Here is a 20,607-nt window from a genome sequence, read left to right as displayed (position 1 = left end):
ATAGCATTCTTCATACTTAGAGCTATTTGTTTACGTTGGTCATTTATGTATTTAAAATGATAAAGTAGATTTTTTAAAAAAGATTTTATTTATTTATTAGAGATTAAGAGAGAGAGAGCATGAAAAGGGGGAGGGTCAAAGGGAGAAGCAGACTCCCTGCCAAGAAGGGAGCCCGAAGCGGGACTTGATCCCAGGACTCCAGGATCATGACCTGAGCCAAAGGCAGTCGCTTAACCAACTGAGCCCCCAGGCGCCCCGATAAAGATTTTTAATTGACCCTACAAAATACTTATGAATTTAAAACTTCCTCTGGCATGGGGCATGTTGTATACAGGCAGGAAATAACTCCCTGCATCCCCCCCAAAAAAAACCTTAACAGAATTATTAACTCATAAATGTTAAAATTAATAAATACATGGTTTTAAATTGTCATACACAGAACTGATACTTCTACTAAAATGTTCTATGATTTTGAGATTTTTTTTAAAGAAAGCATTACTTTTGTAATACAAGTTTTTCCCTTTCCCATATTCTTTTCTCTCTTCTCCAATTTCATATTTTGTAGCAGTGATCTCTCACCTCGGTATTAAAATGTAAATATTTTAAAATATACTTGAAAACACCTGTGAAGACAAAGATTTCAGATATTTTCGTTAAAAACTACTTGCATTTAGTTCATCTCATGTGAATTTTGTGTGCCGTTCCTTTTAAAGTTGAAGTGTTTTTTTGTTTTTTTTTTTTAAATATTAAGTCACTCAAGGAGCAGGAATTTGATCTCTTTTGTTCCCTGTCATCCATCTGTCTAATGTCTGGAACAGTGCCTGACACTTAGTAGGAAAAATTGTGTGTGTATGCGCGCGCGTGTGTGTGTGTGTGTGTGTGTATATGTGTGTGTGCTTATGAGGGCATATGTGCACACATGCTTTTGCGTACACACACAAACACACACGTATAGATAAACATGCAAACATCTGTGATGTGAATTGAGTTCAGTGATTTTGCTTTGGACTCAAACTGGGTATTCTGACTCTTTGTTATTCTTTGCTGTTTTCAAATTCTTAACATTTCTCGATGTTTGAAACATTTCCTCCAGGAGTTCTCAAAGGAACTCGACGACAAGTCGTCCTTGAAGGCTGTGGTTGTAAGTACAGGGAGCCAACTTCTCCACCTAAAAGAAGCCGATACGGCCACACTGAGAGCTGCTTTAGCACAGCTGGAACAGAAGTGGACCACGCTCGTAACACAACTTCCAGATATTCAAGAGAAACTTCATCAGGTAGGTGTTTAAAGACGCAGCGTTCGAATTAGCGTTCACTTGTTAGCTCCCAACTCCTTTAAAATTATTGCTCTGACTCAATAATTTTCATTGACACCACCTATTTTTCCACTGGCTCCACTGAATATAGGTCTTAATTACTGGCCTATCCCCCGGTGGGATCTTTCTTAACAGAGAAATCAGGCTTAATTACTTTATTTCCCAGTTTATCTGCATCACTGTGTTCCTTCATGTGAAGGTCATCGTCATTGTTTGGGGGTCGCTTTTTCTAAGCCTGAATGCTGGGTTTGTTTTTGTGAGTCACCTGCCTAATTGTGGAGCGGGACCTTTTATCAAACCAGATAGCCTCTTCAGTGGATGCCCTGATTCATTTTTGTCAACGGCGGGTAATTAAATGGAAATCGCTTTGTCCTTGCAGCTTCAGATGGAGAAATTGCCATCTCGCGAAGCAATCACAGAAATGATCAGCTGGATGAACAATGTAGAGCGTCACATCGTGGCTGAAGACTCAGAGCGCTCGCTGAGTTCCGCACCTCAAGTGAAAAATCTGCTTCAGAAGTACAAGGTAATTAAACAAAAAGAGCTAGAAGCCTTTTCATTAAATAAGAAGGCAAGTCAGTCGGAAGGGAAAGACAGAACAAAGAGACACTTAGGATGGGATTTCAAAAAACTCACTGTAGCAGCGAGGAATGGGGTGGTTGGTGGGTGATTCGAGGCAGATGTTAGCCTACTTGCTCTTCTGCTGCCTGGTTTCCTGTGGTGGCTCCCGTCACCACAGGGCAGAATGCAGGCTTGTAACTAGCTCTGGCCCCTCTCGACCTCTCCAGCCTCCTCTTTCTTCATTCCCCGCTAAGACCCTAGACACTGCCGGAAGCGAAAGAACCTGCCATGTCTGGCGTTCTTCCCACTCGTGCTTCTGTGTGCACTAGTCCTTCGGGCTGGAATTTTCGTGCCCCACGTCTAGCCATAGAAATGCTCTCCGTCACCTTTCTGGAGTCTGCTCAGGTGTCACCTTACTTGGAAATCTGCTCCTGACTTCCCTGCCAGATGACTGGACTTTCAGGGATTAGGTGTCTCCGTGGTGCTGTAATTATTGGGTGACTTGTCTGTCTCTCCACCTTGCCTTAGCTTCTGGAGAGCAGGGGCCATTCTTCACCTCCCTGAAATAGCTCGCCTAGCCCGATACCTGGCATCCAGTGAATATTAAGTAATTGTTCTTTGCGTAAGAGAATACATAAGGAAAAGTTGATTTCCTTCAATAAATAGACATGAAGGCAGCCTTCTCCGTGATGTTTGGTTTCCTGTAGATGGAACTAACATTGAACAGGCCACACACAAGCATTTACTGTGTGCCAGGCAGGCCCGCCACTAGGAACACAGGAGATGAATGAAGACTCTGGTCATTGCCTTCAGAGCCCTCACAGGCTGGTGGATTGAGCCTCTGGTAGATGGAGGATGAATTCCTTAGTCATGAAGCGTGATGTTAGCAAGGGTTTTATTTTTCTGTGCTAACACATCCTCACTTCAATGAGTGGTAGCATCTTTAGAGGGTCCGCACTTCTGTAGTATAGGCTCTAACAAAGTTGCACATACAACATGGCTTTCTCCCTGCTGCCTCCTCGGCACATGGAATTCTCCAAGACACTCTCCGCTCAAAGTGGACATTCAGTGGGATTCGGGGAAGGGTTGGACAGAACTCCAGAAGGGTGCCCCTAGGGGAACAAATGGGAGATTGGGGCTCCCTAGAGTGCCCCAGAGGGAGGATCCTGTTCAATTACTTCAGTTCAGGTTTTGGTGGTTTAATTTTGTTTGTTTATTTTAGGAGTTCAGAATGGAAATGGACTATAAACAGTGGATCGTTGACTTTGTCAACCAGTCATTACTTCAGCTAAGCACGTGTGATGTAGAGAGTAAACGCTACGAGAGAACAGAGTTTGCAGAGCACCTGGGAGAGATGAATCGCCAATGGCAGCGGGTACACGGAACGCTAAATAGAAAGGTGTGCCCTCGTGTCACAGTTTGTGTGATTTGGCCTTTGCAACATACCGCTTTCTGAAAAATTTAAAAAGATACTCATGGTTAACTCACAAGGGAAGTCTAATAATCCCCTCCAGATAGCCCTTTTATGAAGCCTGTGTTCTGACATTCTTTGTTGGTGCCTCTAGGAGCCTATGAAGTTCCTATTTCTTTGAGGTTTATTAGTGGGAAATTGAGTTGGGCATCTGAAGAGGAGAAATTTTAAAAAGAGGTCAAGTATTATGTGAGACTACTTAATGGTTGGAGATTTTGACATTTTCTGTGAAAGTAAATGTTCAAAAATGGCAAAGCTATGACAGCTTTGAAAAGATTATGAAAAAAGAAAAATGTACGTGGCCTTGTGGTAGACTTTCATTCCATGACTCTGAAAAATATTAAGAAAACCTTATTCTTGGAGGAATATTCAGTATTTATATATAATTGATAGTAGCAGTTGGTTGATTTCTTTATTTGTAGAGAATACATACAAATGGATTTATACAATTAAGATTCAAGTGCATGAATGGACAAAGAACATGAACAGACAGTTCACAAAAGAGAAAATTTATAATTAGCAAATCAACATGGAAAGATTACAACTTCAATTAACAGGCATTCAGAGTAAACATTATGTAACATACATTTATTAAATTAGAAAAATTTAGTAAGATAAAAGCCCAAAGCTATCCCATTCATATGCAGATAATGGCTTACATACCCTTTTGAAAAGCATTTAGAAAATTTCAAGAACTGGAATAATAATCATCTTATTTCTTTACCTAGCCATGCCACCTCTTACACATTTATCTTAAGTGGCTAGCCCTTCAAAAAAGGGTAAAATATGCACACAAAGGGTTCAGCATTATTTATACTGGTGAAAAATGTAAAATGCCTTAATTTCCAAATATACAGGAATAATCAGATTATATTGTGTCCATTTGATAAAACATTGGGCAGCCTTTTAAATTAATAAAAGGCATATGTCATAGCCAGCTGAGCGGGTGCCTATGACATATTGGAAAAGGAACATAAAACTTTACATATCTTGTGACTATAACCTAATAAAAATTGTGAGCATAGAAATGAGAAGAATCACAGGTGCTAAAAAGTCATTATTTTATTGAAGTGATTATTTGTGATATTTTTGATACTGACTTAATTTTTAAGCCATTCTAATGAAGAGTGTCTAGGGAAAGAAAGTTTTTTTAAGTATATCAATAGATAGTGCAATGAAAAAATACTGCATGTTACGAACACAATTTTTATTTTGTACAGGTATTGTGGAATTCCAAAACTGTCAAGTTGCTTAGGCTGGCTTTCCTTTCAAATGCCAGAGGGCATTTTAATTCTGTTTCCTAATTTATGAGTCGTCATTCCACAGGTTTTTGGGAAATCTTATGCTAAATATGAGGAATCTGAAAAGAAACAAAATTATTTAATTAAAAATAACTGTCATGACATTTACATTTTAAAGTATGTGGTTTAAATTTTTCATTTTCTCGTAACTTACAGATACAACATTTAGAACAACTTTTGGAAAGTATCACTGAGAATGAAAACAAAATACAGATTTTGAACAACTGGATAGAGGCCCAAGAGGAGAGACTAAAAACTTTACAAAAACCTGCAAGTGTAATCTCAGTGCAGAAGACACTCCTGGACTGTCAGGTGAGAAGGCACGTGGCTCCTGTCCACACGGCGTGGCCGGGCTGGTTATGTGGTCGTGTGGTTCAGTCGCTGCTTCTGCCCCAAGGACCAGGGTAAGCGGCTGTACTTCTGAAGGTCTTCTCCAAATCCCCAGGTACTTCCTTTGTTACATAAAATAGTCTTCCATGGGTTTTACAAAATTGCACACTGCTATTTTTTTTTCATGACAGGCAGAAGATGGTATTTTCCATTATCGTTGTTCCTAAGTCTTGAATGTTACTCCTAAAAGAAAATGTTCAGAGGACATTTTGATGTTTTCCAATTTGTGTGTGTGTGTGTAATTTTTATTAACTTACTCAGTATTTACAGAATTACTCTTAAGGTTTCCATTATTTTTAGCGTTTCATTCTGTTTCTTTAGAAGAAAGTGATTTTCTTTTACCTGCTCTGTAATGTGTTCTGACAGGACCACTTGACCCTGGGAACCACTGTCTAAATCACACTTGAGCTTATAGCTCTTGGCCGTGCCCTTTGTTTTGCTTTGTTGTCATTTGCCAGGTCACTTGGTCTCTGAGATGCCCTCACCCAAGTGTTGGTTAATCTTCCTTGAGTACTGCCCGGATTTTGTCCCTCCATACTGAGAACACTCCGGCTATCCCTGTCACTATAGCCGGCACAGGGGATGCTGCCTCTGCAGCTGCTGCGTGAGGGCATGACACGACTCCCTGTTGGGGCTGGAGGTCAGCTCACACCCATTTCTACTGAGAAGGTTCTAGAACAATACGGGGCATGCTAGGGGAGCAGCAGAGCTCATTAGAAGAGGTCTTGCAAGTGGTCCTGTCCTGTTTCTGAGGAGCCACTAGCCATTTCCATTTAGAATTCCTTCAGCCACCTCAGATCCAGTAGCCGACACGCCACAGGTCTGTGCTACACCATCCCCCACAGGCCACCCTGGTTTCACTTGAGTTCGAAACTACCCACGGCATGGGGTGTCCTCACTGTTTTCCAGATGAGAAGAAATGGAGACTTGGATGTTTGATGACTTAAGGTCTGCTCAGATGGGCAATACCGGCAGGCACAGAATGGGGACTGGGTCTCCTGGGCTCTTTCTACTATACCATGATGATAACCACTTATTCCCTAGACTCTTCTGAAATCTAGATCTATGTAGTGATTGAAATTATTATAAAAATTCATACTGTAATAGTTGCAGAAATTGAATGTATGGTGATTAAAAATGTGTTTAGGTGTGATGTTATTTAATTATGGCATTTTTACTAGAGAAGGGCAATCTCCTTTCTCTTACACCGTATTGTTCTATGAATTGTGCATTGAAAACTTTCCCCTCTCACCCTTCCAGGATATAGAAAATCAACTTGCAGTTAAATCCAAAGCCCTGGATGAGTTGAGACAAGGTTACCTGACTTTGGAGAGTGGGACAGTGCCACTGTTGGAAGACACAACATCCAGGATTGATGGGTTATTTCAAAAAAGGAGCAGTGTTATCAACCAGGTACTAGAACTCATTTGAAATATACTGTTCCTCTTCATGTATTCTTTCATCTTTTTTGGTTTTTGTTTAATTACAGAAACTCATGCCGTGCTAAATAAAAACTGAGGAGTTGCTCAGAGAAATACGCAAGTAGAGAAAAGCATTTCAAATCCCATTGTTTTTGCCCTGGATAATTAGAGGTAGAGCCACCAGTTCCAACACCATTGGCAAGCTAGAGATTCATTTGGTTATCTTTGTTTTGTCTAATGTACTCACAGACAAAGATGTCTCCACTCCCCAACCCAACAAGCATCTGGCACTATTTCCTGGCCACATACACAGGAGCTGCTAAGAAAAAGCATCTCCAGGGAGGTGCCTCAGGGAGGGAGTGATCCTGTCTCCTGTAGCCTCTATTAAGTCAGAAGTGTGGTCAGCATATGGAGAACTTCAGAGGTGGGGAGAAGCACAGCATGTGTTGAAGAGGAAGCATGTAAAAAATGCCTCATCGTTTTATGAAACAGGTCTTATTTTTTTTAAATACTTTTTATTCATTTGAGAGAGAGTAAGCAAGAGAGCGCAAGCCAGGGAGGGGCAAAGGGAGAGAGAGGAGCAGACTCCCTGCTGAGCAGGGCCACCACCCTGTGGGACTCCATCCCAGGATCCTGGGATGGTAACCTGAGCTGAAGGCAGACCCTTCACCAACTGAGCCACCCAGGAACCATGGAAGACATGTTAAAGTCTGCATTTACCCCTTTTAGGAGTTAGAGCACCAAAAGAGCAAAGACAGGCATCAGTGTATATTACAACTTTCATGGTTCCCCACAAATGGAGAGAAAAACTGTAAATATTAGCCAATTGTATAGGTGTGTCCATACTTCCCAGAGGTCCTTATTGTGGATTCATTTGTTGTCTTCTAAAAGCTACTTTTGACCATTTGCTCCAAGAGGGAATTGGGAATAGCCTTTATGACTGAAACTCATAGTTGACCCTCAACCTCCTTTCTCCCTTAGAACTCAGGCAGGAAAACAGAGATGAGCTTAACACACCTTGTGTGAGTCATTTGTTAAATGTATCTTCTGTGAGGCACTGGGCTCACTGCCAACAGTACAAAGATAAACAAGAAAATAAATGTATCCCACACAAAGAGCTCCCTGGAGGAAACATACTTGAACAGATAATCACAACACAGTAGATTATAATAAAAATGTAGGGTAAAAAAGATTGAGATAATGCAAGTTAAAAAAACATGCAGATGGTACTAACCATAGAAGATAGATGTATAGATAAATGGACTAGAACTAAGAGTCCAGAAATAAACCCTCAAATTACAGTTAACTAATTCTTAGACAAGGATATCAAGACAGTTCCAGGGTAGGGAGATAGTCTTTTCAAAATATGGTTCTAGGAGAGCTGTATATCCACATTCAAAAGAATGAAGTTAGACCTATACCTTCATACCTTGTATAAAAATTAAATCGATCAAAGGTACAAGAGCTGAAACTATAAAACTCTTAGAAGAAAACCTGGGTCTAAATCTGCGTCAGTAGATTAGGTGATAGTTTCTTGGGTATAACACCAGTAGCATAAACAATGAAAGAAAAAATAAGGTGGACTTCATCAACACTAAACACTTTTGTGTTTGAAAGGACACCATCACCAAAGTGAAGTGACACACCACAAAATAGAAGAAAATATTTGCATGGTTAGGGGCTTGAATCTACAATATAGAAAGGACACATGACCGAAGGGAAAACATGAGTGAGTGATCTGAATAGCTATTTCTCTAAAGAATATATGAATGGCCGATAAGTACCTGAAAAGGTGCTCAATATTATTAATCAAGGAAATGCAAAGCAAAGCCACAATTAAACACTGCTTTACACCCCCCTCAGTCGTGGTAATAATAAGGCAGACGAACAAATGTTAGCAAGGGTATGGAGGCATTGAAACCCATCCTGCTGGTGAATGCAGGAGGGAGCAGCTGCTTTAGAGAAAGCCTGGCAGGTCCTAAAATGCTTAAACATAGACTTACTGTATGACTCAGCAACTTCACTCCCAACTGTCTACCCAAGAGAAATGAGAACACATGTCCACACCAAAAACTTACGCATGAATGTTCCTCGCAGAATGATTCATAATAGCTAAGAAGTAGACACAATCCAAGTGTCCCTCGACTTACGAATGGATAAATAAATGGTATATCCATGCAATGAGATATTACTCAGCCATAAAAGGGAATGAAGTACTGACAGTGACTACATTGATGGCCTGGAAAACATGCTAAGTGAAAGGAGGCAGTCACCGAAGACTATGTATTGTATTTCTCTAGGGAGCAAAGCTAGATTATGGCTGTGGAAGAGTTGGCGAAGAATGAGGAGAGGCTGCCGATTGGGTGGGTTTTCTTTTTGGGGTGATGTTCTAAAACTGATGATGGTGATTGTATACTTTAAATAGGGGAATCATATGGAATGTAAGTTATATCTCAATGCTACATCTTATTATTTTTTTTTAAAGATTTTATGTATTTATTTGACAGAGATCACAAGCAGGCAGAGAGACAGGCAAGGGGTGGGGGAAGCAGGCTCCCTGCTGAGCAGAGAGCCCAATGCAGGGCTCAGTCCCAGGACCCTAAGATCATGACCTGAGCTGAAGGCAGAGGCTTAACCCAGTGAGCCAGGCACCCCTCAGTGCTATTTTTCTTATTAATTTATTTTTTAAAGTATATCTCTCTACCTAATGTGGGGCTTGAACTCATGACCTCTGAGATCAGAGTTGCATGCTCTACTGACTGAGCCAGCCAAGTGCCCCAAAGTTTTTTTTTTGTTGTTGTTGTTTTTAATGCAGAAAACACAAAACCTAGACCATCCATTCATAAGTATTCCAAAGTCAGTAGAGCCCCATCTTTAAGAGCAAGGGCTTTGATTCTCTCTCTGAATAGAAAATGGGGCTGCCAGATTTTTATCTGTGTCCCAGGGCAGGTACTTAACCTCTCTATGGCTCAATTTCCTGGTCTGTAAAATAGGGGTGATCATACTAGCTTTTAGCAATGCCTCTGCTGCCCTACTGGCTGATTCTACTTTTAGCATTCTGAAAATGTTCCTCTTTGTTTCTGGTGTAGTGAATTTTGCTTCATGGTCTTTTTATCTTTCCCTCAAACCACATGTGCCATTTCTTTTCCTTGAAGCTGTAATAGTCTGAGGGTTGCCCTTAAGTGGACCAGTAGATGTACCAACTTGGTATGTAGAAGCCAGGAAGGCCTCTGTGGCCTGGACCCTGGCGGTGCCTTGTGTAGCCATGTGCCTGGAGGAACCCTTTTATCTGACTCATCCCTGCCATGCAGAGAAGTCTGTAGCTTCTGTAGGGAGTTCGCTTCCTACCTCCTTTGTTTCCTTACTATCTTTTGTTCTTTCTTAATGATGGATTCTTTTCCTGAGCCTTTGAGCCCTTGTAAAGACATTCCGTCTACACAGTTGCCAGTTGTGAGACTGATATTTTAGCATCCCAGGTGGTTCTTTATCTGTCCCTGTTTGGGGCAGGGTTTGAGGAAGCCTGCCTGTCAACATCGCTTTGTGTCCTCCACGTAGATGTGAAGCAGAGAACAGAGGCCTGAGCGCAGACTGGGTGGTTACATCTAAAATTGACATCACGTCACAAATGAAGCTGCCCAGTTGGGCCAACATCGTAATCACACTCCATTTCTACTCAGATCCTTATTTTAAATTGAGATATAATTCAAATACCATAAAACCACCCTTTTGAGTGTACAGTTCAGTGGTTTAGTGTATGGACAGAGGTAGACAAACCATTAGTACTGTGAAATTCCAGGACATTTTTGTCGATGCAAAAAGAAACCCCCATTACTCTGCATTCCTCCCTTCCCTTAGTCCCTAGAAACACTAACTACTTTGTCTATGTATGTGCCTATTCTGGACAGTTTGTACATGTGGAATCATACAACATACGGCCTTCTCTGTCTTCCTTCACCTGGCATGTTTTCAACATCAGTATTATAGTCTGTGTCAGAACTTTATGGGTGAATAATGTTCCATTGTATGGATATAGCACGCTTAGTTTATCCATTGATGGACATTTGGGTGGTTTTGACTTTTCATGAATCATGCTGCTATGAACATTTGGGTACAGGTTTTGTATGAACATACATTTCCATTTCTCTGGGGAATAAACCTAAGAGTGGAATTAGTGGGTCATATGATAACTCTGTACTTAACTTTTTGAGGAATTGACAAATATTTTTCTACAGATGCTGTACCATTTTATGTTTCTACCGGCAATATATTAGAGTTCTAGTTTTTCCACACTCTCGCCAACACTGGTTATTGTCCAACTTGGATTATAGCCATCTTAGTGGATGTGAAATGACATCTCATTGTTGTTTTGATTTCTATTTCTCTAATGACTGTGGATGTTCTTTCGAGAGGTATCTGTTCAATCCTTTGCCCAATTTAATTCTTTGGTTATTTGCTTTTTTTATTGTTGAGCTGTAAATGTTCTTTATGCAACATATAGAACTAAATATACATACATATTCTCAGTTGTATCTGAGATCGTTGACATGCTTCAGCCTCCTACAGTTATCCAACATACTAAAGGATAAAATAAGCCCGCCATTGCATTTCCTCCTGCTTGGTCCTTGCGTACCATTTTGACCGAGCATGTGCCTCTCCAACTTACAGTGACTCAGTGCTGGCCAACAGAAAACATTTTATACTTATAATGCTTTACAATTTTCAGAACACTTTCACAGACACTGTGTTATTTGTGTTTTTATTTATTTTATCTGTTTTGTGAGTCGGGAAATGAGTTCAAGGGTTAAGTAACTTGTCCGAGATCAGAAAGCTCAGGTTGTCACAGACATGTATGCTCACAGATCCTGATTCCCCACCTGTTGTTTATTCCCTGGGCTGTCTCCTGCTGGGCTGAGCTTTATCTCTGCTGATCCTTCTGGCCTTAGGGCTCTTTTCCATTCACCTGTTTTAAAACTTAGTCCTCTCTGATATTTTTAGTTCATTAACCTACCCTTCCCACCTGGGTTAATCACGGACATTCACCCAGTGCCCTCCAACTGAGATGCCTAATTTGGATCCCATGGTAGAATCCTTAGACGGGTGGGACGCCTGGGTGGCTCAGTTGGTTAAGCAGCTGCCTTCGGCTCAGGTCATGATCCCGGCATCCTGGGATCGAGTCCCACATCGGGCTCCTTGCTCAGCGGGGAGCCTGCTTCTCCCTCTGCCTCTGCCTGCCATTCTGTCTGCCTGTGCTCGCTCCCTCCCCCCCTCTCTCTCTGATAAATAAATAAAATCTTAAAAAAAAAAAAAAAAAAAAGAATCCTTAGAAGGGAGAAGATGATGAGAGAGCCTCTTCTCAATGATTTCCTAAATGTTTCCACTTCTCATACAGGTCAATGAGCTCAAGACCTCCATGCAGTCTGTTTTACAGCAGTGGAAGGTTTGTGATAAACTGTATGAGGAGGTGACGATGATGACAATCCGATTCTGGTACTGCATGGAGCACAGCAAGCCTGTGGTTTTGTCATTAGAAGCCTTAAGATGCCAGGTGGAGAGCCTTCAGGTAAATTAACCACATCTTGGCCCAGTGCGTCCACTGTTGGCAGAAAATCTCCAGTGGAGTCAAGCCCGGAAATGGACACAGTGGCCTTAGTGCTGTCCACAGAGAAGCACACAACAGTATCTTAAAAAGCAGCATCAAAAGCATAACATGGAATTCCAAAATGAGTCCCATGAGCCCGATGAGTGAAACTTCGTAAAAGGATACCTGGGCTTTTTCGTCATTGTTGGAGTGTGTGTCTGTTAGTGTCCTTTTTAAAGTTCTCTTCTTAAATGAAAGAATGCCTTTCGGTTGTTTTCTTCTTCACATTTCTAATAATTTCCCCCAGTCCTGTTAAAGTTTGAGTGTTCGTGTTACTGTGATGTGGCAGCACGTGTTGGAAAGCCGCTGCCTCCTTTGGACGTGGCCAGGCCGTTCTGAAAGGAACATTTCTACTCTCTCCTCTCAGTCTCTTCAAGACGAAGCCGAGGGCAGTGAAGGACGTTGGGTGAAACTGCAGGAGGTGGTTGGGAAACTCAAGGACCACTGCCCCTCGGTTGCTGAGATAATGGAAGAGAAATGTCAGAGCACGCATGCCAGGTATGCTTTAAGATCCTGTTTGAATAACAGCAGGTATCTTTATCTCCCTGTGGTGGGGTGAATGACGTTACAGCGGCTTTGTGAAGTCCTCGTAGTCGTTGGAGATAACTGGGTTTGTGCAATTCTGGTTTCTGCTCTGAAGCGTCTAGTTATGTAAGATTTGATTTGGGGAAGGCTGTTTCTTACCTTGTAGCCAGGGTCTCCACTCTCAGAGGGCACAGACTAGCGGCCTAGGTGGAGTCTCAGGGACACCAAAATCCTGGGCAGAGAGACAGGCTTATGGGGTAGTTAGATGGACAATCTGTTTCACTAGAAACGTAAGATGGAGGAAAGGGGATGTTACCACTCCCTTGGGGAGATGATTTATGAGGTTGGAAAGAATTCTTTGATGAATTGCTTACGGTAGAAAGTTCCTTCTAAGGAATGTGGCCCTAGTTCATTTCAAGGCTTTTATTTTTGCTCAGTAGGACATGAAATTTGGCCTAAAGATCATTTGCTCTGATGACAAAGACATGCGAGCTACCCTCCGTGCCTTTCTCTATCCTTCCTCCACGCAGAGTCAGCATCTCTGGAAATCTACTCTCAACAAGTGTTGAACGGGGGGCGTCCAATTTATCTGCCCCGCAGTGGCATCCTCAACTCACGATCCAGTCTTTACTGGGAGAAGGGAAGGAGGGAGAGAAAGGAGGCACCTAGACACGGATCTGATGCCACTTCGGTATCGGGGCCGCCCTCGAAACAGGGCAGGGCAGTTTGCTATAAACAGATTCAGCTGTTGCCACTTGTTACATTGTTGGCACAAGAATGCACCAGAAGGCTTGTTGGAAAAGGTTGCAGAAAATAGCACCAAAGTGTTCATGATTATTACCATTAATGAGCTGTCAGGTGGTTTTGTTATCTTCTCTTTATAGATAGGTAGGCTAGTATGTAGGCAGAAAGGTAGGTAGATAAGCTAGGTACAGACGTAGGGATAGATTGAAACATACATGTTCTGTGGGGTTTTGTTTTTATTTTATAAGGAGGGTATGTTGTATTTATAATTGGGAAAAAATATTGTTAAGAGAAAACTATTCTGGGGCACCTGGGTGGCTCAGTTGGTTGGGCGACTACCTTTGGCTTGGGTCATGGTCCTGGAGTCCTGGGATTGAGTCCCACATTGGGCTCCCTGCTTGGCGGGGAGTCTTTTTCTCCCTCTGACATGTCCCCTCTCGTGCTCTTTCTCTCAAATAAATAAGTAAATAATCTTTTTATAAAAAAAAATCTATTCTGGGATTCCTGGGTGGCTCAGCTGGTTAAGTGTCTCCCTTCTGCTTAGGTCAGATCCTGAGGTCCTGGGATTAAGCCCCACATTGGGCTTCCTGCTCAGCAGGGAGCCTGCGTTCTCCCTCTGTCGTGTTCCCCCTGCTATGCTCACTCGATCTCTCGCAAATAAATAAAATAAAATCTTTAAACACACACACACACACACACACACACTGTTTCACTAAGATTTTTGAAATCCATAAAAATGAAGCAGTTGTGCCATTTTTCCTTTTCCATCTGTTTAGCAGGGTTAAGGATATTCTGATACAAGCATTTTCATGTTCTTCAGGGAAAAATGTAAATATTACAATGCTTCCAGAAAGCTAGTTTGACCATATATATATATACCTATAACCTTAAAAATATTTACATATTTTTATTCCTTGACTAGAGTAATTCTCTCAGAAATCTAATTTAAGGCCAGTGTCTTGAAATAACAAAAAATGGCCTTTTGAACAAAGTTGTATGTGAGCATTAGATTTGAAAGCAAAAATTGAAAATTACTTCAGTATCCGCATTAATTTCAAATTTGGTAATTAAACAAAAACCAGACCATTTAAAGACTACTATATATGGCCATTTCAAATAAGACTTCCTTATTTTTTATTAATAACGGGGAAATTTTTAAGTCATATAGGAAAGGTACTACAGTCTGTATGTGGAGTAAAAATGATTTCCATTATTCCTGCTGTTACATAAGGGACATTTGCTTTTGTAATTAGAAAATAAATTTGGGGACGCGTCAGTAGCTCAGTTGGTTAAGCATCTGCCTTTGGCTCAGGTCGTGATCCCTTGGTCCTGGGATTAAGGCCCACATCAGGCTCCCTGCTCAGTGTGGAGCCTGCTTCTCCCTCTGCCCTACTCCTGCTTGTGATTTCTCTCTCTCTCTTTCATTCTCTCCGACAAATAAATAAAATCTTCAAAAATAAAATAAAATAAGGTTGGCATAAGCACAATTTAAATAAGGCCTACTTAATGACCCCCCCATCTCTAAACCAGGAGACCCTCCCATGTGGAGAAGGTTTCATCAGGCCTGCAGTTCAGCACGTTTTCTGTCTTTGCCTAACAGATATTCATGATACGATAGATCTTGCCAGTCACAAATTTGGTAGTTTTTGTTGAGAATTAGAAAGTTGATGAAATGTCCTGATTTGGAACTTCTGTTTATATAATGGTGATACATTAATAAAAATGTCATTTATGTCTCATCAGCCTATCTGCTATTTTATTTACCTGTCGGCAGAATGTGTGCACTGTGCTTTTGCTGCAATGGGACGGGTGGTCTGAGCGTCCCCTTGTTCATGTTGTTTTGACAGGTGGACCCAGGTAAACCAAGACATTGCAGACCAGTTGCAGAAGGCCCAGAGCCTGCTCCAGCTCTGGAAGGCATATAACAGTGCTCACACAGAAGCCACAGCGAGGCTGGAGCAGCAAGAAGCAAAGTACCAAGAGCTTGAAAACATCAACATGTCTGGAAACAACCTGGCTGACATCCTGACCCCAGCCCTGCAGGATGTAAAGGTGGATGCAAAGCCCATTGGGAAAACCAGGGCCAAGACAGCCCAACAGATAGGGCCATGACCCAGGGACTAGACAGACCACAGAGACAAAGAAGTGGGTCAGGACAGGTTCATGAGCAGCCCATGTAGGACACGAATGAGCCTGGGTGTTGCAGGGTTGGGAGAGACAGGTGGCTGCTCAGAGTGAGGTCTAGGCAGCGGGTTAAGTAGGTCAAGGGCACCTGACAGCATCTCATTTCAGGTTTCCCCTTTCAGTCTGACAGGTAAATCTCCAAAGCAAAAGCCTCATACCAGGTCTCCAACAAAGGCAAAAGTATCTCAACTGAGTATGATCATCTATACTCACATACACATCTATGGTCTTGCTTTAGAAATAATCATGGATTCATGCCACATTAATATGGCATTTCTGTGGGTTTCTAATCATTTCTAATGATTTTTAGACTATATTTAAAAGTTGTATAATTTTATCCTGTTAGAATGATTAATGCCCAGAAAGTGAATACTCTGTAGTTTTTTGTTTTTGTTTTTTGTTTTTTTAAAATATTTTATTCATTTATTTGACAGAGAGAAATCACAAGTAGATGGAGAGGCAGGCAGAGAGAGAGAGGGAAGCAGGCTCCCCGCTGAGCAGAGAGCCCAATATGGGACTCGATCCCAGGACCCTGAGATCACGACCCGAGCCGAAGGCAGCGGCCCAACCCACTGAGCCACCCAGGCACTCCACTCTGTAGTTTTAAACTGGGTGACCAGATGCATTGTGTGTATCTTCTGATACTAAGGGTCAAATCAAAAAGTGTTAATCAACTTAGACAATCCAACAAATATCTGTATTTCAGATTAACTTCTACCTGATCTGTTGTTTAAACAGATTTCACATACGCTGTATTTATAGAGTAGCCCTAAAATCAGCTTGATTAATGAGATTCTATAGTCTCTGCAAATGAGCCCATTTATGTCATAAAATCTCAAACACAGGATAGAGTTGCACTGATTCATAAAATAGCCTTAAAGCAGATCCCTGAAGTGTTCAATGATTAGAAACACAAAACAGAGGAATCTACCCGGGTGGTCTCCAGTCTTTACACTGGAAGGCCCAAACTCTGTTGATCTCTAAACTGACATATTTCTGAAGAGCACCACTGATGCACCTCATATAATGAAAGCTTGGTTTTTTCAGTTCTTTAAAATAAACGCTGTTGGGGTGCCTGGGTGGCTCAGTGGGTTAAGCTTCTGCCTTCGCCTCAGGTCATGATCCCAGGGTCCTGCTATCGAGCCCCGAGCCCCTCATCGTGCTCTCTGCTCGGCAGGGAGCCTGCTTCCCCCTCTCTGCCTGCTTGTGATCTCACTCTGTCAAATAAATAAAATCTTTTAAAAAAATTAAAATAAACACTATCAAAAAAATAAACACTAACAAAGAGCCACACCCACAATTTTAGGGCAGAAATTCTCCTAGATGTTGACAGAGTAGTGAGCATGGGAATTTGTGTTACGATTGGAGGTAGAAGTGTTTTCTGTCCACTATTTCTCCTCCAGGAACTGCAGCATGATGTACAGGAGACAAAAGAAGCCTTTCTCCAGAATTCCACTCTCCTTGATCGACTTCCGCAGCTCCCAGAGTCCGGCACCCACGTACCCCGCTCTGCACAACTGTATTCCCTCCAGAGGGCTGCTTACTTGGAAAAGATGCTGCTTGTGAAGGCTAATGAATTTGAGGTTCATCTCATATTTCCATTCAAGTTGTAATCTTGGGCATTGGCAAGCTACCCTCAATCCCTCATATCTTGCGAAGTAATAGTTTTTAGTGCTGTATGGAAGGCTCCTCAGGGAAACTACAGAATCAAGATGCCCTCCGATGACCGTTCAATCACATTGGGCAATGAGCAGGTCATGTGCAAACCTCTGTTCTTCATTGAACGTGTTAGTTGAAGAAATGAGCTATTAGATTCCTTACACTGTTCAGATCGCATAGTTATTTGGATCTCCAAAGGGGGTCCTTGAGTCATGGAAATAGCTGCTTAAAGCTTAACCATCCGTTATACTCTTTATTCATTTCTGGAAAAACCTTTACTGCAAGAGCTGTCAGAAAGAACAGAAGGCCCCAGAGCTCCAGTATCACATGTCAGTAGCAACAGGAAGAGAAAATTTAACTAGCAAGACTGAGGGAGCAGAGGACTCATGAACCGTCCTCTCTAGACCGCCCCAAGCAGGTGATCCAGTCATCCCTGAAGCTTGCTAGTTAAGCAAGTTAAGCAAGCTTTGCCAGAGGCATGAATGCAGGAGGGAAAACAAGGAGTCTTCTGAATATTCATCTCTGAGTAGTCAAGATAACAATGAGCTGCTGGGGGTTGAAAGCACCTTGAGCTTCTATCAGCTTCCAAGACTGTGCATAATTCTGTTACATATGCACATGAAAATGGTTTCTAATGAAAACTTCTCTTGTTCTAGTTTGTTCTGTCACAGTTCAAGGATTTTGGGGACCGCTTAGAATCTTTAAAAGGTCTCATCATGCGTGAAGAAGAGAATTTGGATAAACTCTACCATCAAGAAAAGGAGGAAAACCTTGACTTATTCCTGGTATTGCCAATATTTCTGTTTCCTTAGGGCTTAGACTCATCATAAGGTAAAAGGCTAGTGACTGTTGAGTTAGAGAATTTGTTTGTATCGTCACTGGAGCACGGTCATTTATATGCCATTCATTCTTGGCTTTATTTGCCCTAAGGCCTAGAAGAGTATGACAACACAGAGATCTATTTTAGTAATATGCCATGGTAAATTTAGTAGATTTAAAAAGTTTTGACATCTTTACTAATTAACTTCAGTGAACTAGAATAATCTAGGAACTGGCTGTTGTGATTAATTGAATTTCTCTGGTTAGTTGAAGATCAAAAGTAAAGTAGCCTATAAATGAATTTTGTAGTTTTTATTTCTTTATTAAACTAATAAGTTTAGTGTAAGTAGCATAAATTAAAGAATTCTGGATCCTACAGACGCCTAAGGACCGATATCCATAACCTAGATCAAGAGTCAGCTAACTGTGGCCCACTGTCCAGACCTTGTCTCCCACCTGATCATATAAAGTGTTACTGGTACACAGTCATGCCCCTCCATTTATTAATTCTCTTTGGGAGCTTTCATGCTGCAGGGGCAGAGCTGACTTGTTATAACAGAGATCAAATGGCCCATAAAAGCTGCAAAATTTATGATGTAGCCCTTTACAGAAAAAGTTTGCTGACCCTGGCCTGGATTACTGTGGCAGAGTTCCGTAGTGATATCATGGATATCGTGAAGGATGCTTGCTTAACATATCATTGACCTAGATGCTGTCCCTGGAATATTTTAAAAATAACATTTTGCTGAGTTTGCATTCTTGTGATTTCATGTCCTATCAAAATACGGATGTTTTAAGTACCATGCTTTACCGGGGTTATTTTTTTGTGGGTAAACTACATGATCTGTTGAAGGTCATGTTCTTGGCAGACTACATGGGACTTTTGAAGGTCCTAAATGGGTCCTTTAAAAAAAAAAACCCTAATTTCCATCTTTTTTAAAAACATAATCTGACATGATTTTCTATTTCCTGGGGCATTCAGGTGCTGACCACACGTGCACTTGTTCTAGAAAAGCCGCAGGATTGGGAGATCAGGGTTCACCAGCTCTCCCATTAGCTGGTTGTTTGACTGTGGGCCAGTCATTTACCTATATAGGCCCCCCGTTTTCCCTCATGATTGAGATAAGGGTGGTCTGCAGGATCTCTGAGGTCTTTTCATCATCTGGGTCGCTTATTGACCTCCAGAAACCTGAAATGTAATTTTTTTTTAATAGAACCACGTGCTGGCACTGACGGCCCAGTCACTTGCTGTTGAGCATTTGAATGAAGTAAGCCTCAAGCTCCCAGTTAGTGACATAGCCGTAAAGACGTTACAGAACATGAACCGGCAGTGGATTCGGGCCACGGCCACGGCGCTGGAACACTGCAGGTCAGAGCATCCTGTCCCTACCGTTCTGTTTCCGTGAAAAGCTGCAGTGACCAGCTTAAGCTCAGGAATGACATTGTTTTATGACTCTTGTTTGTTTATAAACCTTTGCAGTGAGTTGCAGGGAACTGGCTTGAATAAAAAGTTCCTTTATTGCTGCGAAAAATGGGTCCAACTTTTGGAGAAGATAGAAGAGACACTCGAGGTGAATGTTGCCGACAGCCTCCCAGCTCTTCTGGAACAGCAGAAAACATACGAGGTAAATCTTTGCTCTCCCGCTACTTTGTGCCCTCACCCTGGGCAGGAGTTGGGAAAAGATACTGTATTTTATTTTAAATCTGTCAACCCTTGGATACCGAAGGTCGGTCTTGTGGCAGATTCATTGGTCAGTTGATTGTAAAATTCTCACACATTTCATAAGTTTCAACATTTTTACTGCTCCACTTTGTTAATGAGCGAACTCCTAGATTTTCTGCAGTAGGTGGAAGCGTTAGCACAACTTGGCTCCCATAGAATGCAAACATACCAAGACCAGGCTGAAATACTGCAGCTTCATCTCTGCATTTGCACTGAATAATTCTCTAAAATATTGAAGCACCTAGTAGAATTGCAATTGGAGCATTAACGATTGGACAGGGGAATTTCCCCATGCATGGGCTGATGGACATTTGGAAGTACCCTTAGTGGTTATAGGCAGATACTGCATTTTGAAAGTATGCATGATTAGGTCACTGTAATTTTTAATGTAACTGATTTAAGTCTGCTTGTTACATTAATGCCCTCCAGTGAAAATGAAGTTCATTGAACCAAAACACCCTGAATAATCTTGATTAAATTACCAAACCTCTTTACATCTTAGTTGCCTCGTCTTTAGATGGGTATGGTAATAGTACTTAGTCTGGAGCACCTGGGTGGCTCGGTAGGTTAAGCATCTGCCTTTGGCTCAGGTCATGATCCCAGGGTCCTGAGGTAGAGCCCCACCTCAGGCTCCCTGCTCAGCAGGGAGTCTGCTTCTCTCTCTTCTCTGTTCCATTCCTTCTCATAGCCACTCTCACTTGCTCACTCTTTCAAATAAATAAAATCTCTAAAAAATAGTACCTACCTCTAAAGATTGAGGAATTAGGGAGACATGCATGTTTTACACAGTGCCTAACTAGTGTTGAATGCCCAATAAATGGGCATTAGATGTCATTATTATTTGGCCTGTTTGCTT

General features: G+C 41.7%; 1 protein-coding gene across 9 annotated transcripts in view; it reads left to right on the top strand.

The window, feature by feature from the left end:
• The window catches only part of SYNE2 (spectrin repeat containing nuclear envelope protein 2), a 330,497-nt gene that overhangs the window by 254,358 nt on the left and 55,532 nt on the right, over positions 1-20,607 (top strand). For all 9 annotated transcript variants that reach the window (XR_014312639.1, XM_082734135.1, XM_082734134.1 and 6 more), the window contains exons 81-92: positions 1,094-1,276; positions 1,695-1,841; positions 3,099-3,275; positions 4,805-4,960; positions 6,299-6,451; positions 11,849-12,019; positions 12,465-12,595; positions 15,214-15,418; positions 16,954-17,133; positions 17,866-17,994; positions 19,243-19,397; positions 19,509-19,653. Coding sequence is in view for 8 of the 9 variants with exons in the window: in XM_082734135.1 (XP_082590261.1) it covers positions 1,094-1,276; positions 1,695-1,841; positions 3,099-3,275; positions 4,805-4,960; positions 6,299-6,451; positions 11,849-12,019; positions 12,465-12,595; positions 15,214-15,418; positions 16,954-17,133; positions 17,866-17,994; positions 19,243-19,397; positions 19,509-19,653 (1,932 nt within the window). In the remaining variant the exon portion in view is untranslated. The remainder of the gene's footprint in view (positions 1-1,093; positions 1,277-1,694; positions 1,842-3,098; positions 3,276-4,804; positions 4,961-6,298; positions 6,452-11,848; positions 12,020-12,464; positions 12,596-15,213; positions 15,419-16,953; positions 17,134-17,865; positions 17,995-19,242; positions 19,398-19,508; positions 19,654-20,607) is intronic.

This window comes from Mustela nivalis (assembly GCF_964662115.1).
Source record: "Mustela nivalis genome assembly, chromosome: 6".
NCBI lineage: Eukaryota > Metazoa > Chordata > Mammalia > Carnivora > Mustelidae > Mustela > Mustela nivalis.
The sequence above is the reverse complement of the archived record's forward strand: the minus strand, read 5'-3'. Positions and strand labels throughout refer to the sequence as shown.